This window comes from Anthonomus grandis, chromosome 2, assembly GCF_022605725.1.
Source record: "Anthonomus grandis grandis chromosome 2, icAntGran1.3, whole genome shotgun sequence".
In the NCBI taxonomy this organism is placed as follows: Eukaryota; Metazoa; Arthropoda; class Insecta; order Coleoptera; family Curculionidae; genus Anthonomus; species Anthonomus grandis.
Window position 1 is genome coordinate 20813968 of NC_065547.1, and position 14572 is coordinate 20828539.

At 32.4% G+C, this 14572-nt stretch overlaps 3 protein-coding genes across 8 annotated transcripts in view; 1 reads left to right on the forward strand and 2 right to left on the reverse strand.

Annotated features, from left to right (window-relative positions):
* The window catches only part of LOC126749023 (structural maintenance of chromosomes protein 2-like), a 445423-nt gene that overhangs the window by 297892 nt on the left and 132959 nt on the right, over positions 1–14572 (reverse strand). The window lies entirely within an intron of this gene.
* The window catches only part of LOC126748915 (biotin--protein ligase), a 227154-nt gene that overhangs the window by 10856 nt on the left and 201726 nt on the right, over positions 1–14572 (forward strand). The gene's annotated exons all lie outside the window — the stretch shown is intronic.
* LOC126749137 (microtubule-associated proteins 1A/1B light chain 3C-like) overlaps positions 1–14572 on the reverse strand; it is a 38105-nt gene that overhangs the window by 4191 nt on the left and 19342 nt on the right. For both annotated transcript variants that reach the window (XM_050458809.1, XM_050458800.1), the window contains exons 2-3: positions 14298–14353; positions 9532–9638 (exon numbers count right to left, since the gene is read on the reverse strand). In XM_050458809.1, coding sequence (XP_050314766.1) covers positions 9532–9638; positions 14298–14353 — 163 coding nt within the window. The remainder of the gene's footprint in view (positions 1–9531; positions 9639–14297; positions 14354–14572) is intronic.

A 14572-nucleotide genomic window follows, 5' to 3' on the forward strand; every position in this document is an offset into this window, starting at 1 on the left:
GGGCATGCTTTGCACCTCTTTTTGTAATTACTTTAGCCGACCCGGGATCATCCACAAAATTGGTCTCGTCGTAATTGATAATATTTTGAGCAGGGACGTCTTTCAACGTGACCTGCAAGTTTTCAAAATATTTTTGAATAACCTCGCGGGTTAATGCACCTCTAACGCGTTTTGTATTTTCAGCAAACTTAACGGTAAGGTCTTTATTTCTGCTCATAAAACTTTTGAACCAGTCCATCCCTGGCATATTTTCTTTAAATCTGGAATCCCTTACTCCTAGTCTATTTAGATATTGTTGCACAATTGCTCTAACATCTGTACTTTTTAATGGGAATCCCCAGTCGGCGCAAATTTTGATTGTCTCCTTTAGTCTTAACTCTTGCTCACCACTTAGTACAGGCTGTCGACCATATTTTAAAGAATGTTTGCCATGATATCTTCTTTGAATGGTACTGAAAGGTACACCAAATCTTTCAGATGCTTGTCTCATGGACATATCACCTCGTCTAACCGCTGCCACTGCTCGACGAACATATTCTTGATCGTAGTTACATTTTCCCTGCGGCCCCAATTTTTTTTTGTAAAAAGACCAAAACTAATAAAAAAATATTTCTTATATAAAAAATTATTTAAAAAAAAAGTTCTAAAAAATTTAATCATAAATTTACAGCGACACTTAAATGATTCATTTTACCCATTAAAGTTACCATCTTAGAAAAAAAAAATGCTAAAATTCAACAAAAAAAAATTTACCAAAAATTAAGCACAAATTTGTTTATTAATGTCTAATAAACACATTAATTACATTCAAGTAAATAAATATTAATATTGATCACTTCCGCAACCAATCGTTTCCAAAGTTTTGTAAAATACAAAAAAATCGTTTAACCGGAACATGTCGTTATGGTACTCACGTGTATTTTTTTGAGCAGCGAAACACACCCTACCACATACAAAGACATACTAACGAGGTCATCTCGATGCAATAATGTCACTATATGGGGCAGGTCTGCGACGGGATCGACTTTTTTGCGGAAATACCCGATTAATTCATTTTACCCACTATGATTCACTTAACCCCGTTTGACGGTACATACCTAATTCCTCACATCTTTGCAGCAGGTAGCCTTATTTCACACCATCTGACCCGAATATGGTGCCGAGTGTGACTCTGATCACAGCACAATCTATTCAATATCAATCAGTAATATTACATAAGTCTACAGTACATATCTTATTAGCATTAGACGGCCTGACGGCATTTGGAGGCCTGATGATGGGGGTATAACTAGTAAACTAGTAGCCATTAAAAAGCTTTGTGAAAATAAACCATGTTGTGTTTGATTCGTAAAAAGACTGTACTCACATATATTAACCATTCAACGATAAATTTAACATACTTAATTTAAAAAAAAAATAAACAGTAAACTATATATTATAAATGATTGCTCAGTATATAATTTTTGTAGTTTATGCTTAATAGCCTTTTTAAGAACACTTTAAATTACTTGTTTGTTTATAATATGAGAATATAATAACTTGCATAATAGGCGCCTAACAACGCACGCCGTTAAATAAATATACTTTAAATACCAATTATATTGAAATATTAACCAGGAAGCTATTTTGGAAAAATTTTAAAACGATTAGCTTAATTTTCAATTGTCATTTTGATAAGAGCCGCTTCGATATAATTAGATATTTAGTGTTATTGCTTGTAGATAATGCAGTAGTGACAAAGGTATTAAATGAAAATTTGGCAATTTATTTAAAAAATATTAAAATCAAACATTCCTGAATTCATTTTAGAAACACTGCAGAACATTAATTTATCAAAAACACAAAAATTCATCATAGTATACCACGGGATTAATAATGTGAGATAATTTAAAGAAATAAGACATCGAAAACTTTAAATCCTTTGTAAAATGTTAGTGTATAAACACCGTTGTTGTGAATTGATTGTTGCATCCGACATCTGTTATCGATTAATTAATTAACTTGCTTTCTTTTTAAAATGATGTAATACTAGCCTAAAATCCTAAATACGCGGCTTTGCTTCCGTGGAAATAGAATAAGTTATCGACTTGGTGTAAGTATTCTTCAACATTCGCGTAATATTATTGCAAAATCGATAACGAATCGACGATTAAAGCTATGCCTATAACCTTCCTTGGGAAGAACACACGCTTATTTTCGTAATATTCCGAAGCACAGTTTAGGCGTGATGACACATTCATGCGGACAGACATTTACTACATTGAAAAAAACTTACTTTTTTCGATAAATTTAATACCCCTGCAGATATGTTCTTGAAAATTGGTTCTAAGCATCCATATACACAACTTAATTTTTTATATTCACCATTGGCGTTCGTCACTCGTTTTTCTTGTAATAAAAAATATTTTTAAATTCGTTATTGCGCTTAGAGCATATCTGGTCTCTAGGTAATGCCTAGCCCGATGCACGGTTGTCGCATAAAAAAATAAAAACCAATATTGTGGATGGCCATAACGTCTAAACCTGATTACCCTAATCAACTATAACTTTTACAGCTCTATTTCACCATAATTTTTTGAAGTTATCCCAGTAAAATATTAGATAATACATGAATACAGGTATCAAATTTCTCGAAAAAAGTTTTTTTCTTTCAACATTATCACCCAGTACTAAACCCAAAGACGTAAAACCTAAGACGTTTAGGACACATATGTTCATAGGAACTTGTTCGCAGTACACCTATATGTCCTGTATATGGATGTACCTAATTATTTGAAGAAGTTATAAATTTTAAATCAAACGGTTATGCAAACAATAGACAAAAAATAATGCTCAATACTTTTCTCTTTCTTTGAAATGAGAGAATTCTGAACCCTTGCAGTCTACCCCTATCCTCATAAAAGTAGAAATAGATACATCTTATTCCAAACGCATAAATAAAATCTTCAAAGTGAAAAAAATTACTAACATAGTTATTCCCAAATCCGCTTCTAAAAAATTTGGAATGACAACACGGCAAGCACGAACTGATGTCATCTGGCAAAATGTCATCTTGTCAAACATTCGGCATTTGTGATTGCTGCGTATTTTCTTTAGTTTTTGGTTAAAAAAGGTCTCATTTGAGTGTCTTTGTGAACTGTTACGACCGTAAAAGCTTGTGCCGTTTGTGCGCCACCCTAGGAAAAAGGCGATTCAAGGCGATGCTTTCACATGTAAATACCGATACTGTCCTAACATCATGATATTAAGAAATCTATAATACATATTGTCTTCTTTATGGATTATCTTATCATATTTTATTAAAGAGGAACATTAGTATTGTTTTGTGCCTGTCAAAATAAGTGACAAATTTTAGTCATTTATACATAAGTATTTGGCATCATTGCATCAGAGATGTTGCAAGCAAACAAACTGCTCATAGTTCCACGGCCATGCTAATTCTAGCCTTTCAATGTTCTCAGGCGCCAACGAATCACATAACAGCTTCTTATTATCGTCACTTAAATAGTGCCTGTGGAAATATAGTGTTACCAGTATGAAAATGGTGGGCACAATTTTTAATTGAGTAGGTATAAAAACTAGCCGTGTAAGTAATAAAAAATAAGGATTCTGGACTGCTACCCTGAGGATAACACTTTTAACTTCCAAGAAATCGCATATTTCGTTATCTACAAAAGATATCCGCTGAATACCATTATTCAAATAAGACGTAATTAAATTAATAGCAGTATTAGAAAGGCCAATATAGTGAAATAGTGACTTATTAAATCTCTAAACGAAACCAAAAACTTTAGTATAGTTCAATAACACCAATGCAGAGATCTTATGATCAGCTCATCGCAATAACATCTGTGATTGCCGCAATGCAACTATAATTCGCTTTAACTCCAGATTGTTAAAGTGGTAATATATCAATACTATTTTTATTTTTGTATACACCTTTTCCAGTTCTTTAACATTATACATTTGCCAGTCAAGGACCAGTGTTTTTACGAAGCCCACTTCCGAATATATTTCAACGTATTTTTCTTTTGTTGTAAGGACTGGATGTCTTTTTAAGATTTTCTCCACTCTACCAAATGATCGGTCCGCAGGAAGAAAGCTATGCCCTCGGACTGGAAAAGTTATTATCACTTTTTTTAAATTATCTGGGGATTTGTTTTTAAGCCAATATATTAGCATATGAATAATATGCGAATTCTTATTCTGCCCCCCACATCCATCGCAGAATAGTCTGAGAAGGTGTATTCCTTATAATTTCAGTTTTGAAGATGACTGAATAAAGCAGAGCCAAACTGAATAGCCCCTCACCCCGCCAAATCTTCGGTTCAGTCATAGAATATCGGATTACGAGAAGTCATAGGAACGCAGCAAAAGGCATATAAACTAATTTGATGCGAATAAAATGCATCCCCGATTGGTGCACGGGGTAACGGGTAAGGTCGAAACAAAAGGTTAAGCTGTTATCCGGGTTTTCTTTGGCAAGTTCATAAAAAGTGTTTGCTCTTTTTTTGTGAACGCGATATTCCATAATAAAGTTTTGTCTTGTCTCAATGTCCGTCGTGTGTTTTACTTGCTCTTTTAACCTGGTGCACTTGAAACATAAATTTGATGCAGGAGATGAGAATCCAACATTAAAATCATTTAAAAATATGTTTCTAAACATATCGTAACTTACAGTACGTCTTCTGGATCACATTGCCTGTTATATATTTTGTGCAGCTTTGCCACAGAAAAGCTTGCAGAAAGGTATATACGTTTTGATTTCTTTTTATTGTAGCGACTTTATTTACCTCGCAGGTTACCAATAAATGTTCGTACTTTTTCTTTCTTTAAAGTAGTTTTCTTAGATACTCTATCACCTCCCCTTTTCTCGCTGAAAACACCTCCTTCCTTCAAAACTTTTTTGTGACGGTGATTAGTCTATGTTTAGTTGGGATCGCGATCTAAATTACATAAAAATTCTACTTGATTCTTATGCTTTTAAGATGCATCTAACCTTACTTCTGCTTGTTACGCACTTCTCTTTTGTTTTCGCGACATTTTCTTTTTCTACTTCCATCACTTCCTTCCTTTACATTTATTTTCTCATTCATGATACACAAAATTCAACTTAAAACACTAAAAGAACACTTTTATTTGCCTGGTCTTACGGGAGTTAAAAGCGCGTGGAATCACAACTCAACGTCCAAACAACAATTACTTGAATAGATAATGAAAAGTTCTACAGTAATAGAATACGCACAACTTGCTTATTTGAATATATCCGCTTTTGTTATCAAAATTTGGATATATCCGGTTTTGCTCCAAATGTCGAAGTTTACTTAACGTTTTAAATGGGATTTATTCCGTTTTGCTTCCAAAAAAATAAATGAACCTATAGAAATGATAAAGAACCAAAAACCGTCAAAAATCGATTTTCGGTGAAAAGTGGATATATCCGGTTTTGCAGCCAAACTCCTCAGATATACAATGACTGTATTGAAAATTTCGATAAAAAGGTACGCACATACCAACAAAGCCGTGGCGGCCATTTAGAAGATATTTTGTTTCATACATAACTCCCAAACGTATATTTTCTAAATCAATAAATATTTCAATACTTTGCTTCAGAAAATCATGTTTTATTAAACGCTGAAATCATGCGCTCGTATTGAAACACCCTTTATAATTTTATCTAAAAGTAAAAATGTTTTAATACAATCAATTTTAAATATTAGGCCCAATTCAAATTATGATTATATTTGTATGGGTTAAAGGGCATGTTGGGATTGACTGCAATAAACTAGTCGATTGATTGCTAAACGGGTATTAACGACTGGAGTATCTATCACGAAACTACATTATTAGGATTTATTGCCACCGAAAACATTTATTTCAAGCAACCTCAGGAAGTTTATTTTTAACCTATATTAGGATTATAACTGGTTATGATAAATTAAGAGAGTAAGACAATACGACAAGAACAGTATTATCTTTATCATTATCAACGGTATTAAAAGTAGTCATTCATTTTTTCTTTAAGACACTTACTTTTCATAACGAATTACAAGTTTGGCCAAAGACTGGAACTTGACGATTTATGATTTATTGGCACACATGTTTCGCCCCTAAAAGCATCATCAGACCTCATCAACAGTTTATAAAATTTACATTTTTAAAGACAGCAAACTCAAGACCTCCACACAACTGATAGACTACGGATACTCAACAGCAACAAGCGAATATCAGCGGGTACAAGCGTTGCAATCTGAACATCATCCTAGAATCTAAGAGTTGTATTTTGCCAGTGACTTTAACAGTTCGGCAGAAATTAAGAGTTTACGAAATTAATTTTGTGTACACACGACACCAGATTTACACGAGATGGAGGGCAAAATTTCCACAATAATCATGTTTGGGAAGTAGAAAAAATCTCCATGCTGTAAAAAGATCTAATTTTCATCATAGATTTTTCAGTAGATGGGCGTGGTAAATGGCATGCTTATTGGATCCTACTTTTTTCCACCTCGACTGACCTGATTGGGAAATTTATTAAGATTTTCTTCAGCACAATCTGCCACGAGAAGTTCCTGAACATCTAAATAATTTCCAAATAGATGGATAGGGGGCAATGAACTTGTTTCTGGGCCTCCTCGTTCCCCAGATTTAACGCCTTGCGATTTTTTTCTGTGGGACTGTTTGAAAAAGTTGGTGTATCATGAAGGAGCAGTAAATACCTACCCTTCAAGTGCGCATTGAAAATCCTTGGGATTTAATTCGTAGACACCAAAATCTTATTTTCGAAGCTAAAGCGTCGTAGATTCGCCGAGCAAGATTGTGTCTTAATCGAACAAATGGGGACAATTGTGAATAATTTTTGTAAAAACAGTAACCATTAACTTAATAGAGAGTTTTTGAAGATAATTTTCAATAAAATGAAGTAGCTCTCTTATTATACAACTTTTATACCTATAGATGATTTTTGGTATAATAAAATTTTGAAATATCCAAATGCTTCGGCAAAATCATATTTCACATGAGCTACATGTTCTTTAAATCTGACATTAATTGATCTTCTGGTTTGCCCTATGTACCTACTTTTTATCACAATATATAGGACAAACCAGAAGATCAATTAATGTCAGATTTAAACAACATGTAGCTGTGGCTGAACATGTTTTAAATACTGGTCGCTTTGTAGGGATGGACAAGTTAAAATTACTTAAACCATTTAATAACAATGGAAAATTAGATGCATACGAAAGTTTAGCAATATTCAAAAATAAAAAAAACATTCTTAACAGGGATAAAGGTCCAATCCCTTATAGTCAATTATACAGTGAGGACGCGCAAGTTGGAACAAATTCATTTAAAATTCAGGGGTGTGTTCGAAAAAAAAACGCTTGGACACGTCGATTTTTATTTTTTGTCGCGATTTTTTTGATGATGAAAACATGTATGAACCAAAAATATGCAACGACCATTAACTTCAATTCTTTAAATGGAAAAACCTATTTTTTATTCCATTTTTGAATTCTGCATAGAATTTTAAGTATATTTTGTATATTATGTCTTATCCCTAATACTAACATTATTAATAAATTTGCAACTGTTTGGGTCATTTAAGCATATTCAAACATGTTTTTTCATAGTTTTTTAACGGGTGTATTTGAATGTTGACACCTTGTCACCATTTAATCGCATGGAAACAGTATGTATTACTTTACGTAAAGTAATAGTAAAATTAAAAAGTAATCAAGTGCAGTTGCAAAGTTTAAAAGTATGGCGCGTTTAACTGAACAAAGAATTGAAATTTTGATGATGGTAGGATATGGCGACAAGACTCGAACACAGGCCGAAGTTTGCGGTCTGTTTAACGATAAGTACCCGGAGAGGCCTATTATACGATCGGTAGTAAGCAAAATTGAAAAAAACTTAGAGATTTTGGCCATGTTAGAGACAAATATGACCTGGACCCACGCTTGCAGAAAACAGACAATTAGATATTTTGCTCGATTTACAAGAAAATCTACATAAATCAACTCGAGAAGTTGCTGCAGATCAGTCGGTTACTAAATCATGTGTTCTAAAATATTTGCATCCATATATAATTAATTTAATTCAGGGGCTTATTGAAAATGGTCACGTCCGCAGAATAGAGTTTTGCGAAATAATGATGAATAAATGTAATGCAAGCCCACAATTTTTAAGTAAGATTGTTTTCTCCAAAGAAGCAAGTTTTTTTTTAATGGCTCTCTAAATAGGCAAAATTTTCGTTATTGGGCATCAGGAAATCCACACTGGAGTATGGAAAGTCAGACACAATTTTACAAGTTAAACGTATGGGCAGGAATTGTGGGCACGTCAATTGTGGGTCCCTATTTTATTGAGGGCGCACTTACCTCTGAAAAATATTTAGACTTGCTTCAAAATCAGATAGTACCTAGTTTAATTGCACTTTATCCAAATGGTGAAAACCCATTTATACCGGCAGATTCGATATGGTTCCAACAGCATGGCGCCTCCCCACACTATTCGCGAACATTACGAGATAACCTAACCAACATTTTCCCAAATAGATGGATTGGAAGGGGGGGTTTAATTGAATGGCCAGCAAGGTCGCCAGATTTAGCCCCATTGGATTTTAATCGTATAAACCATATTAAATTTTATTTTGATAAACCTGAGAGTTTATAAGAATTGAAAAATAGAATTAGAGCCGCAATACAACAAATCCGGCCTTAAACAATAAGTAAAGTATTACAAGAATTTGAATATCGACTTGGTATCAGGAAGTTAATGGTCAGCAATTTCAACATTTATTTTAATTTTTTTGTTTTGTTTTTTTTTATGAACTGTTGCAAAAATTCATGGTTATTTATACAAAATTTAATTGCAAACATCTTAATAAATATTAAGGTTAGATATAGGACATGGTATACAAAATATAATTAAAATTTTTTACAGAATAAAAAAACAAAATAATATGGGTTTCTATTTAAAAAAATTAAGTTGATAGTCGTAGTTCATTTTTGGTCTACCCTGTATACGTGTTCAATTCATCACCAAAAAAATCGCAAATACAAATTAACGTGTCCGAGCGTTTTTTTTTCGAACACTGAATATTAAATGAATTTGTTCCAACTTGCGCGTCCTCACTGTAATAGTTCAGTTAGCGTTTAAGATTTGTTCGGCCACGCTTTATTGCTTTTTCCGCTCTGTTAGTTACATCATTAGTATATAAGGAGATTTGTAAGTAGTTTTTGTTTAGTTTTAATCTTCTCCCGAAGATGCTAACATCGTTAGCGAAACACGTGTCGAGAGTAAAAATAAAGAGTTTTGGTTAGTAGCATAACTGTCTCGTAATTTAAGCGTCACATCAAACTTGCTTGGAAAAAATATAGCCATGACATACATTCAAAAAATAATAACAAAATTCTTTAATTAATAATAAAATTAATACTATTTAGAGGATTTTTCTTAAGCGTTATTGCTTTAATTTTATTTAATACGAACTAATATTAGATTAAAGCATGAATATAAATTTACCTGATTATAGTTTGAAATTGTGACATTGTAATATCTTGAGGTACTAAAAATTTTGACTTGTCCAACTGGGGTAACTGGTTATCTTTCCAATATTTTTGTACAATGACCTAAAAAATATATAATTATTGTAATAATTTTGCATTCTTTGTCATATAAAGAACAAATAATTACATGCACAATTGTTAATTTTGATTCGTTAATTTTTGTGTTTAAAAGCAAAAATATATAGATTTAAAGTTCTATAACTGGTCTCAGAGTTTAAAATTTTAATTAAATTGGAAGTAATTCTCTTTAAATATTAAATTCTGTTTTAATACCGTTATTTTGTTTATTCTTGTGATTATAGGCTTTGATAGTATTAAATTAAACAGAAACATTGTTCTTGCTATATTCAGTTGCGTAAAACTTTTAATTTATTAATTTAAAAATAATATCGATTTAGGGAGTTAAACCAAATCTTTATAGTTTAAATGCTCTGAGAGAATCGCAGATTGCGAGAATTTCTCTTGAGTCTTGTGTTACGGCGTCTATTAGAAATTGGCATCTTTGTGATCATTTAGTAAAACTAATACTTTTTTTACCAATAATAAAATGTTTTAAAGAGAAACTACTTTTTCTTTTGAAGAAGTAGTCCATACTTGCAGTGGAGTTAATAAGTCAAAGTGTAACTAAAATTGTTTCGGTCATCCTCCACTAGATTTATTTGAAAAATCATCTATCCTACATGTTTCGGACATATAAGATGTCCATCATCAGGGATATACAATGAGGGTTTTTGTCACAACATATAAAAGGCTATCGTGCTTCTGGCAACGTCAAAGGTTAAAATAACAATAAATAAAAAGGGCATATTAAGATGCATGAGAATGGGACTAAACAGGGTCTACACAAACATTGTGTAGACCGTGTTTGTGTAGGCCCTGGGTCTACACAAGTTATATGGTTAGTTATATGGTGTTTCATGTTCATATGGAATAGAAAGTTGCTCATTAAAGATCAAATTCCTTCAAAGGATAGAGACCTTCAAAATGCGGATCTTGAGAAAATTCCTCGGATAGAACATATGTGAATAATGAGCGTGATGATGAATAAGTTTTACAGAGAACAAACACCGACTAACAAATTCTAGACGTCGTAAAACAACGAAAAACATCTTACCTAGAACATATTTTCCGAGGTCCTAGGTAAAATTTACTAAAAAGTATACTAATGAAGAAAATCGGGAAAAAAGAGGACCAGAACGAAACCAACATTCCTGGCTACGCAATATCAGGAACTAGTGTAACGTTGCTGATGCTACCACGATCTTCGGAAGAACCTAGGAAGGGACACTATATTGCTTTTTATTTGTAAGGTTGATTAGACTGCTTACAATAGACATATCATTTCAAGCAGTCTAATCACACGATGCGGGTGGCCATTTCACAAATGAAAGTGAGGCTAGCTGGAGGTGAGGAAGCAATTAAGAGAACTTTATTAAATGCAAAATTATTAAATGACTTGTATATTTGAATTAATGTGTTTTTTAAAAATTAAAATTTTAAAGAAGAAAAAATTTAGACTAAATAATTAATTTAAACTATTTGTCTTATTATTTTTTTAATTTAGTTATTAAGGGTGGTTTGTTTTGAAATGAAATTCTTTACTTTAAGCTTTTAAACCAAATATCGCTAAAGACAACTAGTTCAAACTCATTATTTACATTCCAAATAAAGGGTGTTACAAAATTCGGTGCAAATATTTTAAAAGCGTATTGTTAGAGTCAAAATAGGACTTTTTTCCTATAACCATGTGTCCTAAAATGCACCCCCTCAGAGCTACAGCTCGCGCAAATTGCTTGAAGAAAATCGATTATTTCGAACAATGACTACAATTATGCTTAAAATCTTTTGAAAATTTGCAAGTCGGTTTTTTTGGTTTTTTTTTAAAAGCTTTTGCAATTTTTCGTCAAAAAAATGGTTTAAACCCAGATTCAAAATGGCTTACCTTTATGATGGCCCATACTTCAGGCTTCCAATAATAATTTTGAAAATCTAGTTAGTAACACAATCTAGTTAACAATAAAAAAATCTAAAATTATTGTTTCTTGCATTTTTTCATTACAATTAATTTGATTTTACTAAAATTAAAGCGGTCATGGCCCACTTCGTTTTTTTTTAATTTGATAATTTAATCGGGTGTTTAATTGATTTGATTTGATAATTTAATGCTCCTCTTTCGTTTATCAGCGATTTTCTCAAAAACGGTTAACTATATCGAAAAAATGCAAGGAACAAAAATTTTAGATTTTTTCAGGATTTTTTAGGACACATGCTTATAGGAAAAAAAGTCCTAAAATTTTTTTTTTCAATCTTATGTGCTATAACAGGATGTCCTGCGAGATAAGGGATAAAATTTCACGTATTCTTTTTCACGGGTAAATTTAAGTCGAAATTCGATGTCCTATGAACATGGGTCCGCAAATGCTTCCTTACCATGATATGATTTTTTTTTAAATTTAATAGGGTTGTGCCAAAAGCAACAATGCTATAAGAATAATTATTTCTAGTATGTCTTTCCTATAGCATTAAGTAGGCCGATTCTTCTTTCGTTTGTTACTCTGTTACCGTAGCTGCGTCAGTTCGACAGAAATTTGCACAGATTCATGTTTGGTTTTAAAAATGATGAATACGGAGACATATGGCTAGTATACGGATATTGTAACGGAAGTTGTAGAGCAGCAGTGGTTGAATAATGCCGCCGGCATCCAAGCAGAGGAATACCTGAGTGTTTGAAAGAGTTTTTAATTAACGGAGAGCAATAGGATCAGTTCCAAATGCTTCTCTCATATGCCCATCAGCAGCAACCCAAGATGTGATACTGGATAGTGTTGAACGGTTACCCTCAACTAGTGTTCGCACGATTTTACCCGAATGACTGTATGGAGTATAATGAATAACTTTGGTTTGCACCCAACCATTTTATCTGCAACCAGTCCAAGCTCTTCAGCTCACTGATCAGGACTCTCCTATGCCGCTCTGTAATTGGCTCATTGGACGTCGTAATTTAGTTAATAACTTTTTGTTCGTCGATGGGGCTATAGTCACCCGACACGGAATCAATAATTTACGGATCTCATTCTTGGCAGATTGAAAATCCCCATGCAATAGTCGAACTCAATCTCCAACACCGTTTTTCGGTTAATGTGATGTGGTTTGTTAAGAGAACAGTTAGCTTTTATGTTTGACGGTCGTTTGATACCTGTAATTTCAGTCCTTACAAAAAAAAAATGCCTGTGTTGTAAGAGGATATTCCGATTCAATAAAACATAACATATGTGGTTACAGCATGATGGTGCTGCGCCCCATAGTAGAAATTTGAATGAATATTTAAATAACACTTTTTCTGGTTGTTGGATTGAACGAGGGGCGTAGTTTTCTGGCCCCAGCTCACCGGATTTGAATCCTTTGAACTATTACTTGTGGAGACATAGAGAGCTTAGTGTATGCAGAGAAATCACATACCAGGGCTAAACTGCTTGGTAAAATTATTATTATCGCTAACGTTTTAATTAATTACCAACGTTTAATTGAAAAAGCTATCAGCCGCATCATTTTAAAAGGGGTAGACTATGCTTGGAATGGATATTAGATACTGAACAATTATTGTAAAGTGTGGTATTGTAACAATTAAGTGTTGTTATATAAATAAAATTATTTTTCAAAATTATTGTAGGGAGTATTTGGGTCCCATTTTTATACGAAATTTTTCGACCTGAATTTTACCGAATTTTAATGAATACGTTGTGAAATTTTATCCCTTACCTCGCGGGACACCGATTTCATAAAGAAGATGTTCGACTTGTCTTGTCTTCCTATAGACTATCAGAATAGAGAGACGCAAATGATTATTGCAAACAGTTTGGGTAGTAATGAATATTTTTCCGAATTATCACAAAAAATAGAATACCTAAATTTAGTTATAAAACCTACTTCAACCTGATCCAACTCTTTTCAGAACTTTACATTTCATAAAAAAAATATAGACATGTGTATGCCATGTCTATATTTTTTTAGAAAATTAGATCTTTTATTGTAAAAAGCGTATTTTATTATTGACAATGTCATTAATATAAAGCACAAGCTATAAAGCAGTAAACTAAAGGAAAAAAATGTGATAAAGTCTTTATAAAAAATAATAAAAAATAAAGCAAATTTTTTATTTTTCTAAAAAAAAGATTTTTCGCATTCGGGTAAGAGTTAATTTATTTTCAAAAATCAAAACTCAAACATTGTGATTTTTGACAGATGTTAATATGCTATTAGTATATTGCATAGTACATCATAAAGTACGAGGTTTGGAATAAATTTAACTTTACGCAGTCATAGCCAAGAAATGATATTCTATTAATTAGTAAATTAAAAAGCTTTAACTTTGTTTAATTTATAATCAATTGTTGCCGGTTTTTTTGTTCATAAATAATAAAAGTTGATTTTCTTTTGTCGCGCTAAATAATGTAAATAGTTTTCTTTTCAGTCGATTTTTATAAGCGGTCATTATATTGAAAATCTTTAAATCATAATTTAAGGTGAGTCAGAACACTAATATTTACAGATAGCATAATTTTAAAATCTTTTTAACACCCAAGATGAAAGTAATAAATAAATGTATAATCAAAATAAAATTGTTAAATTCGGATGAACAAAAGTCGGCTACTTAACTGGTCTAAGATAAACATGCGGCAATAGCCACAATATTTATTTAGGAAACAAAAATAATATACTTACAGGAATCTTATTAGGAAATCTATTCCGGATAGCCATTACCTCTTCCTTCCTGATTTCTGAAACATAAAGAGAACGAATATCAGAGGCTATCATCATCGTAAACCACGCACTAAAGCACAACGTAAACGATATGATGACCCAAAGGTACTAGTAGTTTTTAAAAAAATCCGATAAATAAAGTCTGTCTTGCTATATTATGCTCAAATTGGTTCACGTTATCGTCTTGCCTGCTGGCTTTTTGGTAAACAATTTGATTTAATATTGTATGTGGATAA